At 40.0% G+C, this 27,796-nt stretch overlaps 1 protein-coding gene across 1 annotated transcript; it reads right to left on the reverse strand.

Annotated features, from left to right (window-relative positions):
* Positions 1 to 2,684: 2,684 nt before the first annotated feature.
* NDUFV3 (NADH:ubiquinone oxidoreductase subunit V3) lies at positions 2,685 to 26,647 on the reverse strand. The gene is made up of 5 exons (XM_060235259.1): positions 26,531 to 26,647; positions 18,430 to 18,523; positions 5,294 to 6,248; positions 4,542 to 4,546; positions 2,685 to 2,942 (listed from the first exon to the last, which is right to left on the reverse strand). The coding sequence occupies exons 1-5, from the start codon at positions 26,576 to 26,578 to the stop codon at positions 2,776 to 2,778; spliced, it is 1,269 nt and encodes a 422-aa protein (XP_060091242.1). The 5' UTR covers positions 26,579 to 26,647; the 3' UTR covers positions 2,685 to 2,775.
* Between the last annotated feature and the right edge of the window lie 1,149 nt (positions 26,648 to 27,796).

Here is a 27,796-nt window from a genome sequence, read left to right on the forward strand (position 1 = left end):
GCCGATGACATGGTTATTCTATCTTATACCAAAGTAGGGTTCAAAAGAGCCCTCTGGGAATTTATGGCTTACTGCCAAGAGGAACATTCTTGTTTTCTTTAACAAAATTCTTGTTTTCTCTAAAAGGTTTATCAAACACAGGTGGCAGATTGACAACTTAACTGCCATGAGACCAAACAACTTAATATGTTCAGATATTTAGGTGTAGTGTTCCAACCATCTGGCACATAGATAGCTCAGCTTTCCCATGTAACTGAATCTGCCCAAAGAGCAGCTACAGCAACTTTAAGATTCTTCTTTACAAAAGGGGCTCTCATATACCATAGTCATTGAAAGTCTTTCTGGGCAAGGTGGTCCCCCAGCTTACATATGTTTCACAGACATGTCTGTACAAAGAGTAATATAAACTAGAAGCAATCCAGTCCAAATTCCGCAGATCCTTATTTGGAGTACCTCGTTGTGTACACAGTGCCCTGCTTAGGCCAGAACCAGGGTTTCCACTAGAAGTATGTGCCTGGTTCTGGTTCAAGTTAAACCTCTCCCACCTGCCCTGGATTAATTTCATTAACCCTTTCAGATAATTTTCACTCAAGGTGGGTGAGAGCAACAAATTACAACTACTTGACTTCTCCTGTTCAGCTTCACTGCATCTTTGGTACCAAGGAGCCACAGCACTAATCAAAAAGGGACTATAGGATATCATCCTTCAAGTTGACAGATCACGGGCCTTCTACGCTCCAGCATTGGGAACTGTTAACAAAAACTTTGTTCCACCAAGTTACCTTTATACATTAGAGTTCCTCAGGCACCTCAGAGCCTTCACTCTGGTCCAGTTTAATGCCCTCCATCTGCCCTTGTTGAAGGGAGATATGCATGTATCCCATATGTACAACATCTCTGCCCATGTCAGTCTGGAATGATAGAAACAATCAAACATGTCCTCTTACATTGCTGATTTTACCAGGACATTCAGAATATGTACATTACCTCAATTCTGTCCAAATTACCTAGATATTTGGATTATTTTTATACTCTTTTTGCTGACTGTTTCAATTAAACTCTAAACATAGCAAGATTCCACCCTCTGGCATGTTTAACAAGGCAACAGAACATGGTCTAGTATTTTAATAATTTAATTATTAGTATTAAATATATATTTTCTGTACAGAATATCTATTTTATGCTTCCAGTATGTACTATGTATTGCTGAGATCAGCAGTCAAGAATAAACTAGCTTTAATTAAAATGGGATTAAGTATATTGTAAGATTGCTATTAGCTGATAGTCAATTATTGTTAATTCTTTTCACCATGTAACTGGGCTTCCCAGTTTTTTGTTTTTGCTTCTTAGAGATATTTTATGCATTTTTATTCCCAAATTTCTCTCATGTAGAGTTGTATACCAGTACTTTGAACAATTCAAAATAGTACTTTTTGAACATTCATAATATTCTCCAATTAAATTATGAGTAGAAAAATGTTACACTAGGTGCCAGAGAACCATCCTCCAAGTATTTCAAACTGGGAAAATTTCTTAATTTAGAACCTTAGAATTTCAATTTCCATCACTCTTTTGCAATACGACTTTAAGATGAATACTCTTTTCAGTGCCATCCTAACCTAAGTTACACTCTTCTAAGTCCACTGACTTCAATGTTCAGAATGGTGTATCTTTAGGACTGCACTGTATATTGCTCTGCTTTCTTACATTCTGAATCTTCTTGAATAGTTTGGATCTTAATTTAAGGTCAGATAATTCTTTAAGGACTGAACCTTGGAACTTACACAGTTGTAGTGACCATGTGCATGGAGCAGTCCTGTAGAATCACCAACCTCTATAGCCAAAAATATTGCTTCAGTACATAGGGCCACCACAATTTTTACAGAAGTTAACTGGTGCACTAATCTGTGCTCCAATACTATCACACAATAAAAATGAACATTAGTTCATGATTAAAATCCTTTAAAATTAATCATGTAGCAACAGTTTGCTAACTGTGCAATTCTACAGTCCCGTCTAAACCCATTGTATTTTGACAGGATTGCACTGCAAATAGGCATTTTATCAAGACACCCATACATTTTTATTTTTAAAAAAATCCTGAAAATATAGTATTACTTGACCAAAGGTACTTCATAAAAGTCCACCATCCCATTTTACAAAATTCATGCTAATTAGCTATCTAAAGCCAAGCAATACAAGCATGCTGTTAATAATACCCAATAATTGTGTACTTAAAACAAAAGCTTTCAGGGTAGACTACCATGTAATTTATACCAAAAAAGCGCCCAAATATAACTATAGTAAGTTTACCCTCCATATGGATAATGAAAGCAGTACACAGTGCTCACCACAACAAAGAGATGGGGGTTTCTCTAATTATATTGGGGGGGGGGGACTCTTGAGGTATGCAAAACAACAACAACCCACAACTAACCAATAACTGGGGGGGGGGAGCCTAAAAGAACAGCCTGATAAGTACTGAAAATATTCCAGAAGGGACAACCTGAAAGCAGTTAGTTAAAGGAAAAAGGAGAAAATAGCTTTTCTCCATAAGCTGAAAGAATCCTGAAAGAGGGGATTCTGAGGGGTGAGCTTCCAGCCTGTTAAAACTAAACAGATGGGCAATTAAGGATAGCCTATAATCTCAGAATTCAGTTGTGAAATAACTGATAACCAGCAACCTCATTTACAACACTTTATTATACAAATATTACTTCCTTTTCAGAGTCAGTTTATTCATTTATGTATTTCCACATCTGATTTTGGTGTGATTCAGTGCCTAGGGGATACTCTTCCAGATGATGGCTGAGGCAGCCTGAATTTTGAAAGCTCAACATCATAATTCACAAAGGTGAATGGTGTATACTCATGATGTTGCAAGTTCTTGTAGGTAGAAATGTCAGTTGCTTCTTGGGCAGTTTCAACTGCTGCCTTAACTTCTACAAAAGAAAATAAAAGATTAAATGCTTGTGAATCCAGGGGCAAAAAAAGGATACAGATTATTTCTGGTAGAGTAGTACTCCTTCTGTAACTGCAGACAGTTACTAACTACTGATGTTTTGCTTAAGAAAAAAACTTCAGTATTAAAGAAGAGAACATGAATACAAAATATCTTAAATTATATATAATAAATATGTATACACCATGTTACAAATGACAAAGAACATTAGCTTCTATTGACTTCCTGAATATCCTTGGATGTTTTTCATCAGGAACTCTAATGCTACGATTCAAAGACAGAATGTGTCCATGAGACATACATCCATCCACACAACATTTTGCCTTTTTAAAAATCACAGTAGTTGTTCCTGGAATAAGGCAAGATGCTTTGGAATGTTCTGCCTTCAGTTCTCTAGGTCCATGGCTACAATTCTACATGTTATGTCATACAGCAGCTCTACAGCCTTCAAACCTTTGGTATTGAACCAGAATCACAAATGCTGCCCTGTCATGTAATCAGAACTCTAGGATTGCTGTGAAACATTTAGGCTGTGTTTACTTAGTATGTGAAATTTCTTTAAATCATCTAACAGTTGCAAAGTGAGAACCCACTAACGTTCCAATCAATCTATATGGCTCAGTGTCTCAAAAAATGGCACTTTCCTATTTATCCCTTGTAAATAAGCCATTACTAATGATAGTATTTTTATGCTTTTAAATCATTTAAAAAGTTCTGCTTCTCTCAAGTTTTGGCTGGTAGTCCAACTGCCGAAAAGAGAAAGGTGGAAAGAGTGGTGTAGATAGCAAAGAAGTTTAATGTAATTTAAGGTTAAGTAAGCAAAAGACTGATACTTATGAGTCATATTTGTTTCAACTGAACAAGTTCCCACTGAAATAAGTGAGAACTGAGAATGCTTAATGTTAGCCAGCCCTCAGTTTGTAAGACCTGAGCGAAGCTGTTAATGATAGGATATTTTATAGGCCATTAGTTCATAAGGGCACGCCATTAGTCAGAAACAGCCTGATAGCAATTAACACACAGTGTTAGCAGGATCAAGCCATATATGTATTGTACAATAATTCTCATACCTGCAAGCAAATTTGCCTTTTAGTTACATTGGCACAAGCTTCAAGCAGCTCTATTAGGCTTCACTGGATTACACTTTAAACACAGTTGAATAATAACTATGCCAGTTACACGGATTCTGAACTGGTAAGTGTGTGATCTAATGCAATCCAGGTGTTTGCCTATCTGGTTTTACCAATACTGAGCACTGCACATTTCCCAGTCATTAGAGCCCTCTGCTGGAAGCCCAGGAGTCCAACATTTGGGAATAATAAACTTGTGTTTTGATTATAAGATTACTAAGAGCTTGAATTTCAATTCAATGAATTAAAGATATATCAGCCCTCTGCTTTCTAAAGAAGCTCAGTCTTGCAACTAATGTCATCATTTTTTCGATCTTAAATAGACAAATTGAAAAAAAAGGAAGGTCTGCCAATATGAACCAAACTGATTTGTTGAGACCAAGACTGCGCTCTATAGGATAGACAGCAAGGACATTACTACAGAAGGGGGATTGGATGAAGGAAATTACCCAGTCTACAGAGAAAGAGAAAAGGGAAAACATTTGACTTGGTATGCTATGAACAAATGAGACCCAGTATTCTAGAACTTCTATATGACCAAGTGAGCACAAGGAGTTTAGATAACAGGGATCGGTGACTAGGGAAGAACATGAAGGCAAAGTGTGTGCTATGAAAACATCTTTCTGCTAAAAGCTAGGCTGTGAAGCAATGGTTTTGGCTAGCCTGGAGGCTATGTTTCCATATCACTTCTCATGATGTAAAGGATTTTCCTTGTGATCAGTAAGCACAAGGGAGCCAGTTTCTACTGCTATTAGAGCATAGCAAGAGGAAAGATAGAGTACATTGGAATTCCCGAAGAAAAATAGCTGTTAAGCCTGAGGGCAAGCAATGGGCAGCAAAAGACAGCAGAAGAAGTTAACTCAATAGCTTCATTATGCATCCAGAAAAACTGGGACAAAATTGTGATTTCAATAAGGCAGCCCACTTCAGTTTCTCCTATCTCCAACACTCAATATAAAAGGCTCAGGAACTGGAAATGAACAAGATTAATAAAAAAGTCATAGGCCCCAAATTTAAGGCACTCGAAGCAAAGAAGTCTGCTGTGCTCATCTCAGAACACTAAGCTTTAGGACGAAGTGGAAGGGTTCCCAAAATATTTTCAATCATAACGATATCCTTAAGCAAAAGGCACATGCTTATATAAGGCCCTCAGCATTTACAGACCAGAGGAGATCAAGCAAGATAAAAAATAGTGCAATGCTTTTGTTTTTCACCTTGAATTCCCGTTTCCAGGGTGATTTCTTCCTTTATGGAAGTTTCCACCACACGTACATCCAAAAGCTCCTCTTGCACTTCTGTAGTACCTCTTTCTTGTGATTCAGCATCTTGTACTCCCCTTGCTGCACTTTCTTCCTGTCTCAGCAAAGTCAGACTTTGGGTCATCATGCTTTGTTGCAGAGTTTTAGACAATTTACTAGGAGCTGCTTCATGAACAGATGTCTCCAGTTGGTTAGCTGTATGTCTTTGACTCTCTACAGGTTTTATTCCAAAGTCTGTGCCCTTTAAACATGTTTCTTTAGATGATTGTTTTGCGGCATGTTTCACCGATTCTGCTTGTAACAATTTATCATCTGTTGTCTGATGCACTCCCTTTTCTTTGGTTAAAGACTCAGTGATTCTGGGACTGCATTGAGGGGCATGACTTTCTGGTGTAGGAAACTGTTGCTTACTTGTAGTTACCTTCACAGTTCTATTCTCAGAAGAGATGGGATCTTGTCTTGGAAGTACCACTCCCTTTTCCTTGAATGGTGACTCGGTGATTATGGGACTGTCAAGGCACTTCTCAGGTGCACTGTCTTCTTTTTGACTTTGAGGAAACTGCTGGTCACTTGTATTTTCCTTCACCATTCTCTCCTCAGATGAGATGGGTTTTCGACTTGGAAATTCTACCTTGGTTTTCAGAGTGTCTTTGATGACATTATCTTCCTCATCAGAGCTAGAATCTGATTCAGAGCTTGATGAAGAGGATGACTTTTCATCTGGCTTCTCATTTGAGCCTCCTGTTGAAGAGAACCCAGGCTCTCTCTCAAGAGAAGGAATTGATGCTCTCTGAGGAAATGTTACCAGTGTTTTATTTGCCCAGAATTTCTTCAGGCCTTCATCTGTTAACTTTACAGTTTCTTCAGGTATACTGCTAATAACATTCTCACTTTTATCTGTAAATCATGGGAAATAATTGGGAAATAGCTTTTAAAGGATATTATACTGCTATTTTGGTGTTTAGCAGCCTGAAGCACTCCTGCAATGCCATTACACCTACAAAATGGTCAAGAATGGCATCATACCTTAGTTTACATTTTCAAATATAGCTCTGTTAATATGAAACTCTAGGTTTTTTATTTTTAAATGATCTGGTATAAACACCACTTTAGACGCTCAGGTTTCACAAGCTTCATAAATCCTAGTTGCTGTATTTTGGACAAGTAGGAAAAGGCAAGCATATCCTTTGCTTTCCAAGGGACCTAACAAGAATTCAGGTGGTATATCGTCTTTGTTGTTTCAGATGGCCTGCAAACTTGAGCATGTCAGAAACTTCCACATGGAAGCTAATCTCTCACTTATGTTCTCTGCAATCCATTTTTGATCTTACAATGTTGGCCGTAATGAAATGGTAAAATTTTCAACAAATTGACTAAACTACACTACTATTTTATTTGTAAGACAAATGCAAAGACTGCCTTGCTGGATCTAACCCAGGTCAATTTAGCCCAACGTTGTTTTCAACAGCAGCTAACTATATGCCTCTGGATGCCCACAAGCACTGGGATGGATGGTGGCTCAATGGCAGAGCATCTGCTTGGTAAGCAGAAGGTCTTAGGTTCAATCCCCGGCATCTCCAACTAAAAAGGGTCCAGGTAAGTAGGCATGAAAAACCTCAGCTTGAGACCCTGGAGAGCCGCTGCCAGTCTGAGTAGACAACACTGACTTTGATGGACCAAGGGTCTGATTCAGTATAAGGTATCTTCATATATTCATATATGTTCATGAAGATAATAGGCTTCCACTGTCAAGTGTCCTATATAGTTGCCAACTACAATTGAGGAAATTCCTCACGATTTATGGGTAGAGCCTAGGGAGGGAGCTTAGCAGAGATTTAATGCCACAGAATCTGCCTTCTGAGGCTGCCATTTTCTCCAGATGAACTGTTCTCTGTGGTCTGGAGATCAGTTATTAATCCAGGAGAATTTCAGCCCCCAACCTGGAGGTTGGCAACACAAGTCTCCTAACACTTGATGCATGGAGATTCCAATAGCAAACCATAACCTTTTCATCCACTAAGGTAGATTCTGGTGGGGTAGCCGTATTTGTCTGAAGCAGAACAACGTTTGAGTCCAGTGGTACCTTTAAGACCAAGTTTTATTCAAAGAATAAGCTTTTCGTGCACCTGAAGAAGTGCACTTGCACATGAAAGCTTAATACCTTGAATAAAATTTTGTTGGTCTTAAAGGTGTCACAGGACTCAAACATCTTCCACTAATTTAACATCACCAAATGCATACTGTAAAAGTAAATGTTATAAGCTAATTAAACACAAATCTTTCCTGAAGTAGTACAAAGTCACTCTATTAAGCTCCAGAATGCGAATGGGCATTAGAAGTAAACAATAGAAGAGGAGAGCTCTGACTTACGCAAAAACTGGAGGCAGCATAGGACTAGGCCATAGCGCCACAGTCAAGTGTGTACCATTCAATCGTTACCTATATTGCAAAGTCTGCTGGTGGGGCAAGTCTTGGATTAAATATTGGTTTACTGTTATAAAGCTGGGTAGCCAGGTACTTGAAAAGGGTTGTAATAGCATAGCAAGCTACAATGTAATTTTGCCATATAATGTGCCATCATTGCTGGATCTGAAATGGATGTTCCTGTTGCACTGCATTTTTTAACATCATCACGTCATACTTATATTCCACCCTTTCCGCAAATGAACTCAGGGCAGCTAACAAAGAAAATCTGCTAAAAGGAAAGTCTCTGCAACGGGATAGTTAAGTGGGAAAGAGGGTCTACGGATGCAAGACTCAAAAATACAATCTTTAAACAAGCCTTAGAACCATTACTTCATTTTCTGTTAAGAGAGTCAGAAATGTCATCAATACTCTCAGCAACACACATCAGGAAAAAAAAATTAAGCAGTTGCCTAAATCAGACACATCACTAGAGACTGACACTAAACTGAAATTATGTGGCTTCACTGAGATTCTTCCACCTAAACATGCTCTGGCTTCCTAGGCCATAGTTAATAATGTAAGCCCTTCAGTTTAGCTTTGCTAAATCAACAATTGCTTCTGAAAACTTTCCTTTGCTACGGAAAACCAGAAAAATCAGAAAATTAACACTGTAGACCAGGCCACTATTCTGACTAAAGTCAGCCCTCTGACTTTTGCTGATGTTGTTTGTGCTCTGCTGACTGCCCTTCCAGTTAAAACCATGCCCCACATGCTCCCTGAACACAGATCTGCTCTGCACTTTTTATTTAAAAAGTACTAGAATCATTCTTGGGTTGTTTCAATAATTCATAGAATCATAGAGTTGGAAGGTACCTCTAGGGTCATCTAGTCCAACCCCCTACACAATGCATGAAACTCACAAACACCTCCCACTAAATTCACAGGATCTTCATTACTGTCAGATGGCCATCTAGCCTCTGTTTAAAAACCTCCACCTCCTGAGGAAGCCTGTTCCACTGAGGAAATGCTCTAACAGTCAGGAACTTCTTCCTAATGCTGAGCTTGGAAACTCTTTTGATTGAATTTCAACCCATTGGTTCTGGTCCTACCTTCCGGGGCCACTGAAAACAATTCTACACCCTCCTCTATATGACAGCCCTTCAAATACTTGAAAATGGTGATCATATCACCTCTCAGCTGCCTCCTTTCCAGGCTAAACATGCCCAGCTCCCTCAACCTTTCCTCATAGGACTTGATCTCCAGACCCCTCACCATCTTCGTCTCTGGACCTGGACCTCCTCTGGACCTGTTCCAGCTTGTCTATATCCTTCTTAAAATTTGGTGCCCAAAATGGAACACAATACTCCAGGTGAGGTCTTACCAGAGCAGAGTAAAGCGATACCATCACATCACGTGATCTGGACACTATACTTCTATTGATACAGCCCAAAATTGCATTTGCCTTTTTAGCCACCGCATCACACTCATTGGCTCATGTTCAGCGTATGATTCACTAAGACCCCTAGATCCTTTTCGCACATACTACTGCTAAGACCAGTCTCCCTCATCCTATAACAATGCATTAGATTTTTCCTACCGAAATGCAGAACTTTACATTTATCCCTGTTAAAATTCATTTGTTTGATTTTAGCCCAGTTTTCCAGCCTGTCAAGGTCATCCTGTATCCTGTTTCGGTCTTCTTCTGTGTTTGCAACCCCTCCCAATGTCGTATCATCTGCAAATTTAATAAGCATTCCCTCTATTCCTTCATCCAAATCATTTATAAAGATGTTGAACAAAACATGTCCCAGGACAGATCCTTGAGGCACTCCATTTGTCACTCCTCTCCAAGAGGATGAGGAACCATTCACAAGCACTCTTTGGGTGTGATCTGTCAACCAGTTACAGATCCACCTAATGGTAGCAGGATCCAAATCACATTTTATCAACTTGTCAACAAGGATAGTATGTGGAACCTTATCAGAAGCCTTACTGAAATCAAGATAAATGATGTCTACAGCATTCCCCCGATCCAGCAACATAGTCACTTTCTCAAAAAAAGAGATCAGGTTAGTCTGACATGACTTGTTCAGGAGAAACCCATGCTGGCTCTTAGTAATCACAGCCATCCTTTCTAAATGTTCCAGGACTGACTGACTGATAATTTGTTCTAAAACTTTTCCAGGTATAGATGTCAAGCTGACGGGTCGGTAGTTACCCAGATCTTCCTTTTTCCCCTTCTTGAAGATGGGGACAACATTTGCCCGACTCGAATCTTCTGGCACCTCTCCTGTTCTCCAAGAATTCTCAAAAATAATAGCCAGAGCCTCAGAAATTACTTCCGCAATATTATTTACATATCCTCAATTTGTTCCACATTGTGTAAACTCTTACTGCTAGTCATGACAACCCATATCTTGAGGTCACTTACATGACAGAAACTGTGATCATATGCAGAAGCTGTGAACATGTGCAGATAATTAGAACATTTGTGTTTTAGATCTGGGAAAATTCACATATTTCTGTACCAAGCAAACAGGGCAGGAAACAAACAAAAGTGTATCTCGAGGATATTAAGGAGGCAAGTCAGCATGAAATGCAGCCAAAGCGGGTGCACATGCTGAGAAGCTGAAGAGTGCTGAAGAGGATGAAACTCTTCAACACTCTTCATTGAGAAGCATTAGCATTGGGCAGCAGTATTAATGAAAGATGATGTTTAAAGGCATGGCTACAGACTTGTTCAATTCTAAATTATTAATCAGTCAAATTATTGTTGATGTTAGTTAGGGACTGAACAAAACCTTTTATCTTAAAAGTTAATGGCAGCAATCTTATGCGCAGCAGCACTGAATGCTCCAGTGCTCTCCACTTAACCTTCTCTCTCTCTCAGCTGCTAATAAATTGGTTCTGTTGCAAGAACAATTCAACACAGCAGGTGACCAGACAGGTATATATATGTGGCTTAAGAATAAAAAGCAAAATAGTATGAATAGAAAACATGTGACCCATCTAATAGTGCACAACAGCACTAGAGAGCAACCAAGCAGAACCTGTTTTCAGTGGCAGAAGCTACATCTATGAACTCAATTATCATCTTCCAATAACATCAGCAACAAATTGTTCTTTCATCGTTGCTAAAAGAGTAAGTATCTTCTTCATTTGCACTCTACAATATTATATAATACAGAATATGAGAAATGTTTCGTAGATGGTTGGAAAGCAGGGCAGGGACAGGACCTGATGCTCTTCGGGTTCCTCCCAGCCTTGATGTTTGAAGGCTACTCAGACAAGATTTGAAACAAAAAACCCACCTGTTAAAACATTACATAGGGCTGGATCTAAAGCTCCTGTTCTAAAACCAGTGGACTCTTCACTGGTAACAGAATGGAAATTTTGGAACCAACTCATACTATAGAATATAAAAATTTATTCTGGAAAAGTAGGCAAGAGAGGGGATTAGTTGCATAAATGGTATGCAACCTATTTTGCATCTATTAGGATATTAACAAAATATTAAATGGGTCAAGACCACAGATTGTAGGGAACCACGTTAAAGAGAAAAAATATAGCAGGTGCAGGATCTTGCCATATGATGCTACCAGAAAAAAAGGGATGATGTGCATAGGCCACTGTTGTAGGTGGTGACATGTATGGAAGCAGCTCACTTCATTTTACAGCACATAAAGTAGAGCCACTCTCTTTCAAAACTTATATTCTGTCAAATAGAGTCTGTATTCACACAAACTACCAGGTAGGAAACTTGCTAGGAATTAGCCCCAAGATTGATGAGCCAGATTCATTTTTCACCAGCCCAAACATCCCTAGAGCCTACCTGGGGCTCCATAGCAAGAGTTGTTTGCAGGACTTTTTCTTGAAGAAAAGGCCCAGCAGGAACTCATTTGCATATTAGGCCACATCCTGTGACATCACCATTGTTTTACACAGGGCTTTTGTAGAAAAAGCCCAGCAGTAACTCATTTGTATATTAGGTCACACCCCCTGACACAAATTCAGCCAGAACTGAATTCCTGGCAATTCCTGCTCAAAAGGAAAAGCCCTGGTTGTTTGGTAGCACTGTTTTGTGTGAATTGTTTATTTCATATCCAGCGCTCCAGCCACCAGTTCATACCACCCAGTGAGGCTTCTCTCTGTTTTTGTATGTAATCTCTTCTACACATCAGGTTAATAATCTTTGTTAATAAAAAGCTGCAGTATGCAATTCTACGCAGGCTTACCTGAGAACAATCCCTATTTGGCTAGTTTATTTCTAAACAGGGTGGATAAAAATCAATGATTTTTAAAAATATAAATTAAAAAAAATCTGGATTTTTAAAATTTAAATCAGATTATTTAAAATAAAATGCTTTTTGAGGAAAATATATTATCATCCAAAGGTTATTCCATCATGAAATAAGGATTAGTTTTTAATTCTGAAGCATAAGGCTGTATATTCATGCAATGTTTAAATGTTTTGGTAATAAATTCTTTTAATCCATTCACAATGTCATGCTCTTTCAGAGGTTTCTGTAAAATTACTGGGCAGTTTCTCTGTCTACAAGATATTATCACAGAACACAGATGCTTGGTTTTGCAGTTCTCAAAACTGTAATTTGTGTCTGCAGAGATCACATGTCTCTTCTACATAGCAAAATGTTATAAAATGAACAGAGTTGAGAAAAAGAGTTGAGAAAAAGACCTTAATCTCATTGTTCTACAAACCTATGCACACAGAATCAACCCCTTAAGAGCTAAATTTCAAAAAGCTCAATGGAAAGAAAAAGATTGCTTGGAGTAGAATAGATCTGCACAAGAAGAAATTTAAGTGTGTGTGTGGGGGGGCAAGAAGTAAAAATGAAAGTGAAACTTTTTGAACAGAATACTCCACAAGATTTTTGGATCTTTTGTGTGTATAATCCGAGGTTTATCACATTCTTTCCCTGGAGGAAAAAACCTATAATGGCAGCAGGCCATAAAAGAGACCCAGTTTGGGAATATTTTAATGAAGTTCCTCTACCTATTGGTAAGGCAGGCATGCATGCAAAATGCAAACACTGCAACAAAGAAATGAAAGGCCTGGTGGCCCGAATGAGGTAACATCATGAGAAGTGCTATGAGGAAGATGACAACAGAAACATGTTTGAACAGGCAGGATCTTCAGGTTGGTAAACATTTTTATTTAAACATATTTCTTAAAGAGTGCCTTGAATTGTCATGCTTGAGCAAAATTATATTTCTTATTACTGCATGTTACTGTCATTTTGATACAGTTATGAAGAAAAGCAAATATTCCTTTTTGGGCAGTGCTGCATGGCAATGAATATAATAAGCAGAAATTGTATAAATAATAAAATAACAGCACTGATTTTTTTTTTGTTGTTTAGGGGAATTCATCACCAACGGATTCTGGAAACTATCCACCTTCAAGATCACCATCCTCCTGTTCTACAGTTTCAGAGTTATCTATCCAGGATAGTGTTTCAGTTGCACTATATACATCAGACACCCGCAGTATATCACCTAAAAGAAAGAAAAAACTCTTCCCTCCTGGAACCACCATAGATAAGTTTTTGATAAAAAACAGCAGATTAGAAAGAGTTAATTGACGCAAAAATTGCCTAGTTTGTTTATGCAACAAACTCTTCTTTCCATCTGACTAATAACCCACACTTCATTAATATGGTTCAGTCACTGAGACCAGGATACAGTCCACCCAGCAGAGCAGATGTTGCAGGGAAACTGCTGGATAAAGTGTATGATAGAGAAATGGAGCATTGTGCAACAGCTCTGGATGGTAAGATTGTTAACCTAAGTCTTGATGGATGGAGTAATGTCCACAATGATCCAGTATGTGCTTGTATAACAACAGAAGGGAAAGTTTTCCTTGCACAAACAACTGTTACGTCAGGAAATGCACACACGGCAGAATTCTTACAAGAAGTGGCAGCAAAAGCTATAATAATGTGAACAAAAATTCAAATGTCTAGTATGCAGTTTGGTCACAGACAATGCTGCAAATGTATCCAAGATGAGAAGAAATTTAGAAGAGCAGGAAGGGAATACAAAGCTAATAACATATGGTTGCAGTGCTCACTTGCTGCACCTCCTAGCCAAAGACTTCAGTGTTCCAGAAATAAAGACTAATAATGTTGATATTGCTAAATACTTCCGTAACAATCATTTTGCTGCAGCAGCTCTGAAATGAATGGGTGAAATATGGAAGGAACTGAGTGAGCACTTAAAAACAGAACTACACATTGATAGAATTAAATTACAAGCATTAAAAAAACAAAGGGGACAAGCACTGTCTCCAGCTCATTTTCTGGTAAATATTGTCAATATCCGGTACCAGGGTCAAAACGTAAGTGCTGAGGAAGAGGAGTTAGCTATGACATGGGTATCCAGCAATCATTCATCTGCAATGCCAACTTTAATAAACTTCAGAGCTAAGAGGGAACCATTCAAGAAATATATGTTTGCTGAAGATGTTTTAAAGAAAGTCATGCCAGTGAACTGGTGGAAGTCACTTAAGCACTTGGATTTAAAGACTATTCAAATAATTATTTCATTTTTAACAGCAGTAGCTTCTTCTGCAGGCGTAGAAAGAATATTCTCTTCCTTTGGACTCATTCATTCTAAATTGAGAAATTGTTTGGGACCCGACAAAGCAGGAAAGCTTATTTTTCTTTTTCAAGATTATGAACAAAGAAGAAGATGATGACGAGTCAGCTAAAGAGGACAGTATTTAAATTTTTCATGTGTGAGCTGGACTAACAGTAAGTTTTTAAATATATATATATATTGTTTAACCACATCAGTTAACAAACATGGATGTTTAAGCAAACATATGCTATAATGTTATTGTTTTAGTTGAATAAAATAATTTAAATTATTATTATTAAGGTAATGATTATTTTTCTCCTTCCAATAAATTACAGCAGAAAAGTTGTCCAAATATGAATGATTAATCTATTAAACTGAAGATAATTCACCTCACAATAATTTCATAATTACCTATCTATGTGTTTCTAACAGTATTAAAAATCAGTATTTTTATATAATTGTAAAACTAATATGAACAGTTGTTATTCTAAAAATGAAATCTTCATCTAATTGTGAATATTAAGGTTATACCAGCAAAAATGAGTCTTTATGTAGAAAACTATGATTTAAATCAAACTGATTTAAATCAACCACCCTGTACCCTTTCTGACAGTGCAGTCCTAAACAGGGTTACTTTAGTCTAACCCATTAGACAGGAATAACTCTGTGTAGGAATGCACTGTAAGGATCATGCAACTGGTTCAGGCACTGTCCCAGCCAAAGAAATTAGCTTTCTAAAAAACAAGCATTCAATATTTTTATGTGCTTACTTTGTGTTATGTTTGATTAAAGAAGGCAAAGAAACTATTATTATTGCACCATAAATGCACACGGTGCTTTGCAGCATAGAATTCAGAAGAAAAGCTTAGGAATCCATAGAAAAGTGAATTCAGGTTTCAGTGTCTGCATGAAACTTTAAAAAATTATTCAAGAACAAAATCCAAAGTCATGTGATATCGTTTAAGATGAACCAAAATAACACAAGCTGAATGTTAAAAGAAAAATGAAAGGGGGGAGAGGATCTCAAAACTCAGAATCAGATCCAAAGCTTCCCAGCATCCTGTGTAGAATGCCATACTGACCCCCATGATTATTAAAAGACAAAATATCAGTATGATCACAGAAGTTAAAATATCAGGTTGCTCCCTTGATGAAAACAAATATTTTAAAAAGACAGATCCTCCAACCAAAAACATAAAAACTGTTAAAATGCTTTAATGTGACAAACAACAGATTACTTTAAAGAGGACTTTGTTTCTCTATACTGTGTTATTTGGGTTGGCCTTCTTTAGTGCCATTTTTATTCTACACTTCTTCCAAGGATCTTGAGGTGGCATATATTTTTTTTCCTTCCTTAACATTATCTTCCAAACGAGATTGTGAAAGAGGCAAGGCTGAAAAGAAGTGGCTCAAAATCTTGCAATGAGCTTCTGGGCAAGAATATCTGAAGCTGTGTCTCCCCTGTCCCAGTCAAACATGACTTAACTTTTTCTGCTTTTGCATACATACTCCCTTCCCCCTCCTTGACTCTTTGTGCTCTTCTCCCTTGCTATCTCTATATCAGGGATCCTCAGCTATTTTGAGCATCTGCAGCCCAACCACTGAGGCAGGGCTCTGGAAAGCTCGACAGCTGGCTCATTGAACAGCTACACTCCTGCCTCTTACATATGCTTCTGCATTCAAGGGGTTGGAGCTAGCAGTGCCCATGGATCCTCTGCCAGCTCCCTTGTCCCCAGCAGTGCTTTCTGACTACAAGAAAAGGGAGAGAGCAATTTCATTCCCTTCCTTCTCTCCATGAGTCTCCTGACTCAGGTGGTGACTGCCACCAGAAATGACATGTTATCCTTTGTACATGACATCTTTAACTTTGGAGAAAAAACAAAAACTGATGAGGAACAATAGGATCTTCTAACATATGGCATGTTTTAATATTGTGAGATGGTCATGGAAAGTGCTGTCAAGTCATAGCTGACTTATGGCGACCCCATGGAGTTTCAGGGCAAGAGAAGTTCAGGGGTGGTTTGCCATTGCCTGTCTCTGCACAGCAACCCTGGACTTCCTTGGAGGTCTTCCAGCAAAATAGTAACCAGGGCAAACCTTGCTTAGCTTCCAAGATCTGATGATACACACTGAAAAAAGCCTCCCATATGTACTGAAAAAATACATACTGAAAAAACCTCCCTTACACATCTGAGGATAAAATTACTGAATACTAAGAAAATTCATATGCATTCCCTTCCTTGTACTTCCCTTGGATCTGTTTGCTAAACTTATCTTGAAATTCTAAAATCTTATATGATATGTCACTAGGGGTGTGCACTCGGTTTATCTGGAAAAAACAACAACCAAGAAATACCTTACTGCAAGTTTTGCAGGTACCCCCTTGGACTTTATAAAAAGCATAGTGTAGACTCCAATAGTTAAAAGTCAGAGGAATAAGCAGCAGAGGTTTAAAAAAATGCAGTGTCCATAAATGCCTTCTTCTCCTCCATTGAAACCAATGGAGGATGGGGGCACTTTTGGGGGGGCTTTCATGGAACTGGACCCTTTGTTGCAATATTTTTTAAAACTTGAATGGGGTTGAGAAGTGGCACCAGTGGTCCCCATACAGTATAATGGAGCAAATAAAACAAAAAATTGAGTTTCCCAAATCTGAATATCACACTAATATTGGGATTCAGGAATAACATGAAATACCAATATTTTTCAGTTTCAATATATCAAACTCAAAAAATACTTTTGGGGGGGGGGCACACCCCTAATGTGCACTCTGATGTCTACAGCATTCAGATTCCATGGATGGCATTCCTACACTGAGGCTGTACTGGTGTTTTGTCTGTTATTGATCAGATAAAATATAATTTGTGTTACTCCTTGAATATTTTTGTTCTATACAGGGCTTTTAGCTGGGCTTGGGGGGGGGGGGGGGGAAGAGGGCGAGCCGTGCTGCAGCAGCAGCAGCTTCCTGAAGCCCGGCTCAAGGAGCCTTATGTGAGTTGTAGTCAACTCCTTCTCTATCTTCAGCATGGCTGTCTCCTGTGAGATAAATATTATTTTGCTTTAATCTGCTACATTTGGTACTGGCAGCTTCCTGGAGCTGACAAAGAGTTGAGTGGACTCTGAAAGCAGCATTAAAGCAGTTCAAAACATGACTATGCATTACTTGTTTACAGAACCTGTTTTCCTGTTTTGTGTCTTCTCTCCCTGGAGAAAGAGCCCCGTGGCACAGAATGGTAAAGCTGCAGTACTGCAATCCAAGCTCTGCTCATGACCTGAGTTTGATCCTGGCAGAAGCTGGGTTCAGGTAGCTGGCTCATGGTTGACTCAGCCTTTCATCCTTCCAAGGTCAGTAAAATGAGTACCCAGCTTGCTGGGATAAAGTGTAAATGACTGGAGAAGGCAATGGCAAACCACCCCGTAAAAAGTCTGCCATAAAAACGTTGTGAAAGCAACATCACCCCAGAGTCAGAAACAACTGGTGCTTGCACAGGGGACTACCTTTACCTTTTTACTCCCTGGAGAACAGGAAGGCTAATGCAGTGCATGGAACTTTAACCACTTTCATTTGGAACAAAAATCAGAAACGTGCATGCATGCTAGTTTGTCAACTGATGTTTCCCCCAAATCTTCGAGTATGGACATGGGGTGTCTTTCCCAGAGTTTTATTTCTTTGTTTGTCTTTCTGTTAATTTTTTTTTGGGGGGGGGGGAGGGACTGTAATGTCTTTACTCTCTAGAACTTCCAGTATCAATCATCAGAAACTCTATGAGGTGGGCATAGCAGGATGACCATACTTCTGGTGATGTCAGGGGTGGCCTAATATGCTAATGAGCCCCTGCTGGGCTTTTTCTACAAAAAAGACCTGATTTTATAAGTTGTCCCAGAAGAATGATTTTAAAACAAATTTTGTTACTTTACACAAATAACTTATGATATAGAGTTCTTTATAAATAATTTAAAAAGTTTATTAAAACATACTAGCAAAAACTCATATATGAGTAATGATTCAACAAACTTATGAGAACTATGTATTTAAAACCTGCAGGAACAAGCAACAAAAAGAGTCTCTTACTTTTTCTTGAGGTTTTTCCAGAGTCCCCTGGATTGGTGCACACAGAAACAATGGAAGGTAGACTTCGAAGACTCCATTCTTGCAGTTTTAAAATCTACAAGAAATCAAGAAAGGCTTATAAGGGCTTTCCTCCCACTTTTTAATCTTATACTGTAATAGCTGCCTGCAGAACTCGCTTGTGGATCACTAAATCCACAGAACAAAGTCACAAGGAGGATAAAGAGATTTTCCTGCACATTCAGGGGACTCCCCAGATGTATAGAAAAATATGACTTAAAAAAGAGGGGGGTGTAAATTTCACCCCCAATTTTTAAAAAAGGTACCTGATAGGACCTAGCAGGTTAGGAGCTGTGCTGGGCTGGATGGGGTGTGTGGTAGTCCAGCAGCTGTGCTGGGCCCATCAGTGGGGCAGCCCAAGAGCCACAGCAAATGTTGGGGGGGGGGGATGTGATTCCCTCTTCTGAGACTGCTACTCCCCACACCAAACCAGCAGCCTACTCCAGGTCTGGTGGAAGGTGGGAAGAGTAGCAAGGGCAGGGGTGAATGGAAAGATTGGAGGGTACAACAACAAAATTTTATTTGTATCCCGCCCTCCCCGCCGGAGCAGGCTCAGGGCGGCTAACAGCAATTCAAACATTAATTATACAGAAATAAATAAAATTACATTTAAACAGTTTAGTTAAAATTCAGATTAAGTTTTAAAAATTAGTTAATAAAAGTGCTAGTGCTATATTTGCTTTTATGATGGCAGTTTTTCTTAACAGTTTCGTTCTTCTTCAGCGAAAGCCAATCGGAAGAGGATGGTCTTGCAGGCCCTGTGGAACTGTTCAAGGTCCCTCAGGGCCCGCATTTCCTCTGGAAGTTGATTCCATAGGCTCGGAGCTATAGAGGAGAAGGCCCGGTTACGGGTGCTTTGCAACTTCACCTCTCTCGGTCCGGGAATAGTCAACAAGTTTTTCCTGGCTGACCTCAGTGCTCTCTGGGGTTCATATGGGGAGAGACGGTCCCTAAGGTAGACAGGTCCTCAACCATATAGGGCTTTAAAGGTAATAACCAGCACTTTGTAACGAACCCGGTATACAACTGGCAGCCAGTGCAGCTCACGCAGCCCAGGCTGTATGTGCTCCCACTTGGGAAGCCCCAACAGCAATCTAGCCGCCGCATTCTGCACCAGCTGCAGCTTCCGGGTTCGGTACAAAGGCAGCCCCATGTAGAGGGCATTACAGTAATCCAGTCTCGAGGTGACCATTGCATGAATCACCGTTGCCAGATCTTGGCACTCTAGAAAGGGAGCCAACTGCTTTGCCCGTCTTAGATGGAAAAAGGCTGACTTGGCAGTGGCTGCAATCTGGGCCTCCATTGATAGTAAAGGCTCCAGTAAGACTCCCAGACTCCTGACCCGGCGCCTTGTCGAAGACTGGGAGAGGTATTTCCCCTCCCCAAGCGCCCCGACCTAGACAAAGGACTTCTGTCTTCGCTTGTAGTGGTTGGTCAAGGATGAGGGGCAGATGGGGAAGAGAACAAGAGTGGGGGGTGAGTAGTGGGGCTAGTGGAAAGAGCAAGGATGGGGGTGAGGGAATACCAGGGGAGTAGGGGCAGACCTCAGATTTAGTGGAAGCTCACAGGAGCACAGCTCCTGAACCTTTCTGAGAGTTCTACCTTCTTGTCCATTGAATAGTATTTTATCTGCGTAACAATCCCTAAATGAGCTTCACCACCTATTTTTCTACAAAACGACCCCTGAGTAGGGGTAATTGAGTGTCAAGAGTAGGGGGCAAGTGGGACGAGAGCAAGGGTGGGGGTGAGTAAATGTCAAGTATGGAGGCAGATAGGGAAAGCTGCAAAAGCTGGATAAGAGAAGTACCAAGGGTGGGGGTTAGACAGGAAGAGCAACAAGCATAGAGGGTGAGTGAATGCCAGAGGTCGGGGGTAGACGGACAAAGTTGTGGAAGTGGGGGTGAGTGGAGTTCTAAGGGTGGGGAGTAGATAGGGAAAGCAGCAAGAGTGGTGGGTGAGTGGAATGCCAAGGGTGGTGGTGGGTAGGTGGGGAGACCTGCAAATGTAGGAGTGAATGAAGTGCCAAGGGTGGGCAGTAAGTAGGGAGAGCAGCATCGGGTTGGGTAGACTGATGGAGAAAAGGGGAGGGCAAAAGAAATGAGGGGTAGATTGACACAGATTAGGGGAATGGGAGAAAGGGGAAATAAGGGGTAGGCTGTCAGAGAAAGAGAGTAGACTGACGGAAGGAATGAAGAAGCAAAAGAGATGAGAGTAAGCTGACAGATAAGAGGAGGAAGACAAAGATGGAGAAGGTTGTTTGAGAAGGAGGAAGAGGGAAGGAGCCACTCCCAGACACTGCTGCCACCAGGCTTCAAGATGAGTGGTTGGACTGGACTCGCAAAGGGGGGGGCAAGATGGATTTCCCCACAAGTTCTGCAGACCCCCACTTGTACTTTATAAAAAACATAGTGTAGTCTCTTATAGTTAAAAATCAGAGGAATGAGCAAAAGTTAAAAAAACATACCATTCAAAAATTCCTTTCACAGTAAATTGAACAGAAGAATTTGAAATGTTAACTGGACAAACTTTGTGTTGAACAGACCTGTTATCTGTGCTTTACTCAAACTGAATTGCACACACATTTAAGAGATCTTAGTTTTAAATTGGTGAGTAGGTCAGAACATCAAAGAAAAATGTTTTCATTACTATACCTAATTCTCAACATGGTCCCATCTGTGAGTTCTTAAATCTGGAAACCAGAGCCATCAACAAAGAAGACCAATCTTTCTACAAAACTTCCTACACAAAGTTATAGGCTAGCATAAAAATCTGAAATCTAAAAGAATAACTCCAAATAATAGAAGTAGCAACTGTAAGTTTAAGAGAGGAATGCCCTCCCAGTGTCCATGGTGGATTGTTGCTAGGCAACCACAATATAGCCAGTGTTCAAACTTTGGTTTCTGATAGTAAAAGTAAGGAGGACCACACTCAGCCTTCTAGTCCACCCATGCTCCCTTCCCTCTTGTCCTGGAGGGAGCACTAATCAGGGCGAGGGCCAACATAAACCACCAGCAACTTGCACAGTTCACTCAGGTTTGGTGAACGCTATGAGATGACTTTAAGCCATACAATTCACCTGCATCCAGCAGCAGCCTCTACACAATTATGAGACTTGGCCAAGCTTGAAAACAGCCACCGCATAAATAACCTGAATGACTTGCTACTGCATGGCTCTTGTAACTTGGCCAGACTTTTCCAAGGGAGAGTTTGCTAGAAGGAAGAAAAGCTGAGAGCCAGTGCAGTGTAGTAGTTAGAATGTCAGATTAGGATCTGGGAAACCAAGATTCAAACCACTATTCTTCCACAAGCTTGCTGGATGACTTTGGTGCAGTCTCTTTCAACCAAACCTACCTCACAGGGTTGTTTTGGGGTTAAAATGAAGGAGAGCAATGTAAGCTGATTTGGGTCCCCACTGGGAAGAAAGATAGGGTATAAATGAAGCAAATAAATAATGAAGTTGAAGACTGAGGGAGCAGATAAAACAACAATTTGTTGGTGAGAGAAAGGAGAGAAGGAAGCAGAGATTCATTGTAACAGATTATGAGGGCTGCCCAGAAAAGAAAAAGAGGATAAAGTGTGGGGGGAAGGAGACGGTGGAAGTTAAATGCCCTCCACAGCTCCTTGTGTGTTCCATACTTATTAACTTCCTTGTTCAATGCTTATAACCAAAGTGATGCTAAAATGTAATTCCAGCAACTAAAATATGACTCCCACCCACCCACCACACAGAACTGGCTGGTAATCAAAAGCAAAAAGATATGTTAATAGTAATGAGACCATATGCACACAAATAAGAAAACACATCCTTTCACCTAATAGCAGCTATGATGCATGAAGCAGGACATACTAGAAACAGTAACTAAGTCTAAGAGAGGAATGCCCTCTCAAGGTCCATGGTGGATGGTTGCTAGGCAACCCCAATAATATAGCCAGTGTTCATACTTTGGTTTCTAATCGTAAAAGGCAGTGGGACCACACTCAGTCTCCTAGTTCACTATTACTTGTGACTGATGTGCAAACTAGAGGCCACTTAAATCCAGAATTTAAGAACGCTGCATGTTTCAGTGATCATGCAACTCTAGGGACAAATGTAGGGAAAAGGAGAATGCTTTATAACAGGGGTTATAATGTAACAGCCACACAGAATAAATGTCAGATGTTTGAGACCTACAACATGAACAGATATTACACATACATCTTTATTAAAACTCTTAATACTTTCTTTGCACGGAAACATCAAATACATATGTATGCACTTTACAACACAACCATGCTAGAAGACGACTTTTAAAAAAAACAAAAGTTGCATTAAGTTCCTCCTTGACCTCCGGGAGCCACACAATATGTGGGAAAGAGTCATATGTGGCTCTCAAGCCACAGTTTGGCCACCCCTGCTTTATAATACATCTGTAACATTAGATTATAACTTAATGGCTGGTTATGCATGTGGTTCTAAAGCTATGTAAGTACTAACAGGAAAAAAGATCACATGTTTGAAAGTGAAGGAGGTTCTATAATGCTCAGAATTTCTTTATTACTTCACACACCCCATATCATCCTGAAAATCAATGCAGGTATCAAGGCTGAGTCCTGTGGAGAATTAGGCTACTTTTGAATCAAGACAAGTCAGCTAACTCTTAGATCAAATCAGCTACTTAAAAGTCAAGACAAACTTTCTCTTGTTCAGGGTAAACTTCATAGCTTTAGAACAAAAACAAGCTACTTTCATTCTTGCATTTAAAAAACAAACAAATAAAATTCCCCTAATCAACCAAAGTGCATTATGTTTATAGAAGACTACTGGCAATTTTAAATTGTTGATTTTGAACTGGTGTATTTTATAGTGTTTTGTTGCTATTTGCATTATAAACTGTCCTGAGTTCCTGTAAGGTAGAAAGGGGGCTAATAAATGTTTTAAATCAATCTATAAATAAAACAATTAATATTAGATTACTCAGAGTATACATATTTAAGAATATAAAAATAGATTAGATTGCCCTTCATGTAACCCAGCTTATTCTTTGTTTGTTTTTTTGTATTGGTTTGTTTTGCAAAAAGCCACACAACCTTCTAGGGTTGCCAAGTCCAATTCAAGAAATATCTGGGGACTTTGGGGGTGGAGCCAGGAGACTTTGGGGACGGAGCCAGGATCAAGGGTGTGACAAGCATACTTGAACTCCAAGGGAGTTCTGTCCATCATATTTAAAGGGACAGCACACCTTTTAAAATGCATTCCTTCCATAGGAAATAATGAAAGATGGGGCACCTTCTTTTGGGGCTCATAGAATTGGACCCCCTGGTCCAATCGTTTTGAAACTTGGGGGGTATTTTGGGGAGAGGCATTAGATGCTATACTGAAAATTTGGTGCCCCTACCTCAAAAAACACCCCCCAGAGCCCCCGATACCTCCAGATCAATTCCCCATTATACCCTATGAGAATTGATCGCCACATAGGGAATAATGAAGTGCCCAGCAGACATTTCCTTCCCTTCCCCCTCTCCCCCCCCCCCCCCCCGTTTCTGGTGACTGAAGCGAGGGATTGGCATCTCTACTCACGAGTTGCAGCCAACTTCTTCAAAGTAACACAGACACACCATCCCAAGAGGAAGCCTCCGGAGGTGGAAAGTCACATGGTGGCTTGGGGGGCAGGGCTCCCCCCCCCACCGGCCAGCTGACTGGGGGTGGGAAGGAGCCTGGGAAAGTGGAAGAACCTCTGCTGAGACCTGGGGATTGGCAAGCCTACAACCTTCAAGCATCCCCTTCCTTTCTGAGCCTTCAGGCAGCTTTGGAATTTGAGACAGTTGGTGGATACCATTCCAGAACAGCTGTTGTTTGAGGCAAAGCCAAACAGAATACCTCCCTCCTCACACCTCCTGGAAAGCAGGAAAGCCTGAAAGAGGAATTGAATGTACTGGTCATCCTGTACATGTTTTTATCTGAATGAGGGCAGCCAATAACAAGCCCTCACTTATAATGACTCCATCCACGTTTTGAAAAGCTTGACAGGCAACCATGATGCCTATGTGTACCATGAATCCTGAATTAGACAATGAACACGACACTGGCCAGAGACTCATAACTGCCTTATGCCCACTCTAATTAGCTTCTATGCCAGGACATACTTTTGTGGTTTCTATTTTGCTGATTCAGCTGCTGATACACCACACTGGCAGCAGGACTTCCATATGGTAGGTTTCCCTGTGGTTCCTTGCCCTGTCCCACAGCAAGGATTTTTTTCCATTTTTTTAATTATATAAGCAATTGAATATCATTGTAATTATATGATACAAGTAAGATTTTATCTGAATTCCTACCATTCATATTTTAAAATGCAAATGTCTATTCTCCCATTTAAGAGATATGCCTTTCCCATTATATCTCCACCATGTAAGAGCTTGGAGACTTTTTAAAAAGCTGAGAATTCACAATACCTACATGTTGGCATAATATTATGACAATATTCAATTGCTAATTTTTTTGGGGGGGGGGAGAAGCTGGAGGAGGGAAAGGACTGCCACAAGGACAGTTTCAGTGTAAAATGGCTGCAACATTGGTGGGAAAATCTTAACTTTCCCAGCCAAACAGCAGCCACCCCGGCTTTTCCGCAAACTTTCCCAAAATTTCAGAGCAATGCAGGTTTGAGAAAGTGCAGAGAAAAACCAGGGAAACTCAAGACATGCACAAACACACCATGATACTGTGTGGAAGCTTTTTTTTAAAAAAACAGTACTGAAACCAGGGTAGATCATTCCTTTGGAAATGGCCCCAGTTCTAGGGATGGGTATCTTAGTTCTGAATTTTTGCTTTTCAATCGCTGATCACATATCTTGGTGCAAAAATGCAAGAGAGTTTTTATTTCTCAGTTGGTAGCCACAGCCAGACATACCATTGCCTCTTGCTGGAAAGACTCACCTAAACTCACACTTGAAGCATGGTATGATAGCATTTGGGAAACATTCATTATGTCTCAAATGACTCAACATGTTTTCTTTTTAGGAAATTCTTTATTAACTACAACTAACCATATACATAACTACTTGGACCCAGTTATTGTTTATTTTAAGTCCAACAATGTTATACTAAATTAATCTGACTATAACATATGGATGTTTACATAAATGTGTCTACTCTATTCCCTATTTTAATCACTGGTATTAGACTAAAGGATCATTAGGTTTTCATAAATTTCTTTAGAAAACCTACATTTTTAATTTGTAAAATATTGAAGTTACTATTATTGTGCAACTTCTTTTGTAAACTCAGTCTGAATGCTGGTTTATTGAAACATAAGTTTATCTCACACTCCATTTGTTTGTAATGCTTGAACTAAAATATTCTGCGTTCTAAATTCAATAAAAATTGAAAAAAAAAACCGAAGTGAAAACTATGGTGTCAACAACAACAGAAGCCACCTTCAGTCTCTCAGTACAAACCACATAACAGTACTGAGGCATAAACTGTTACATCAGATATCCCACAGCCTAAGGGCACATTCCAACCCTTTATTTGCTTTCTTGATGAGACTCTAAGCAGATTACACAATTTATAATAATGCAGTAATAGCCAACAATACAATCAAACTGCAATACAAAATTAGAGTACGGTGTACTTAAAACAGCATCATACAACGACGAAAGCAATGACAACTACCTAAAATTTCACAGATGTTAAACTATAACCCAATTTCCTTTATACGATTACGGTCATCTGAAGCTCCTGCCCTGAAATGCAGAGAGCCAAGGGGCAGTGTCCAGCAGCCTCGTGAGACCCTGGCAGAGCCTAATACCACCTGATGAGGACAGAGGACCAGTCAAGTCAGGTAAAGAACCTGGCCGCACAAATCACAAAACGGGCCAGAAGCAAGACAGTGGGACACTCTCACTCGGAAAAGTTATTTCTTTCCCTCCGGCCTGGAGAAAGCTTCAACCTCTGAACTTGGCGACTGTAAATCGCTGGCATTTATGTAAACCACTGGAAAGGCACGCCTGTTACACTAGAAGCGAGTAGTCCAGATACAGTAAGAGAGTCCACCGTATCAGTTACCTTGAAAGCCGCACCACGGCCACAAGCGACGAGAAAAGAGGACGCCATCTTGGTGCCACACCAAAACTTGTCCCCTCTATAACTTCCGAGCAAAAGCAAAAATACCCCGCCCCCCTCGTTTGAAGCTCCACTGCTGCATCCAATGAGCACGGTGGAAACACCAGAGAGAGACTCTGAAAGGCTAAGGAAGCGAGGGAGGGTCTTGTTTTGGTTGGGATAGAGACGCTCAAACGGAAAACTGAGATAATGAAGAGATTAGGAGAGTGGTGACGCCCAAGATTGGCTCATGTCCTGGGTATGTCATTAGGGCTAACTGTTCAGTGTTCAGGAAATGAGAAGGTCGTAGCCGATAAACGTGGATGTGCAATTTAAAAAAGAACCTTTGTTTTTCAAGCGTGGCTCAATGGTAGAAGATCTAGTGGCGGACCTGCATTTTTGGGGCCCTGAAGCTTGAAGTGTTATGGGGGCCCCTTCTCAACCAGCAATCTGTGTAAAACTGATAGGCACTTTTTTGATGGCACTTTTTTTGGGGGGGGGGGGCTGGGGCGGAGGGTGATGCGCTCAGTGTCCATATCTGTGATTTTATGGTCTACTTTGGAATGTTCCATGAAAGTGCAAGAGTCTCTGCATATTGGATCGATGTTTTTGCACAACTGCTATGCCACAGAATCAGCATTTGAACAGAGTAGACTCCAACTTCATTCTACAAAAAAATGTTCTTATTTTAACCCATGCTTTAGAGACCAGTGGAACATGACAGCAGATTCTAATTTATTACTCTTTACAATTCAGAGACCTAATGACATTGATATCACAATCTCCAATTCTGATGTTTATTGCCTTTGCTTTTTTTCCCTGCCCAGTTAACCCAAACTGATGATTCCCGAACCCCAACTTGTCATTCTTTTAATCTGCTAAAAACATTTTCACTATTTGGCATACTAATTTACTGCTCACTCTCTATATGTAGGACTGCTAATTCCATCCCATACTATTGTCTGATGAAGTGTGCTTTTAGCAAAAGCTTACATTCTCAATAAAACTTTGTTCTTAAAGGTGCTACCGGATTCCAGCTTTGTTCTACACAAATCCAAGTGTCTGTGGTTCAGTCAATGGACATTGACACGTGTGAATTTACAACTGAGTTTTGTGGAGTCTGTGTTAAAAACAAACAGACTCAATGCCAACATATTTTCAAATGCAATTTTTCTGCCGTGGCAATCCCAGAAGGAACCATATCTCTGTTTTCTCTAGTCCCTTCTGTTG

Source organism: Heteronotia binoei, chromosome 3, assembly GCF_032191835.1.
Source record: "Heteronotia binoei isolate CCM8104 ecotype False Entrance Well chromosome 3, APGP_CSIRO_Hbin_v1, whole genome shotgun sequence".
Lineage (NCBI taxonomy): Eukaryota > Metazoa > Chordata > Lepidosauria > Squamata > Gekkonidae > Heteronotia > Heteronotia binoei.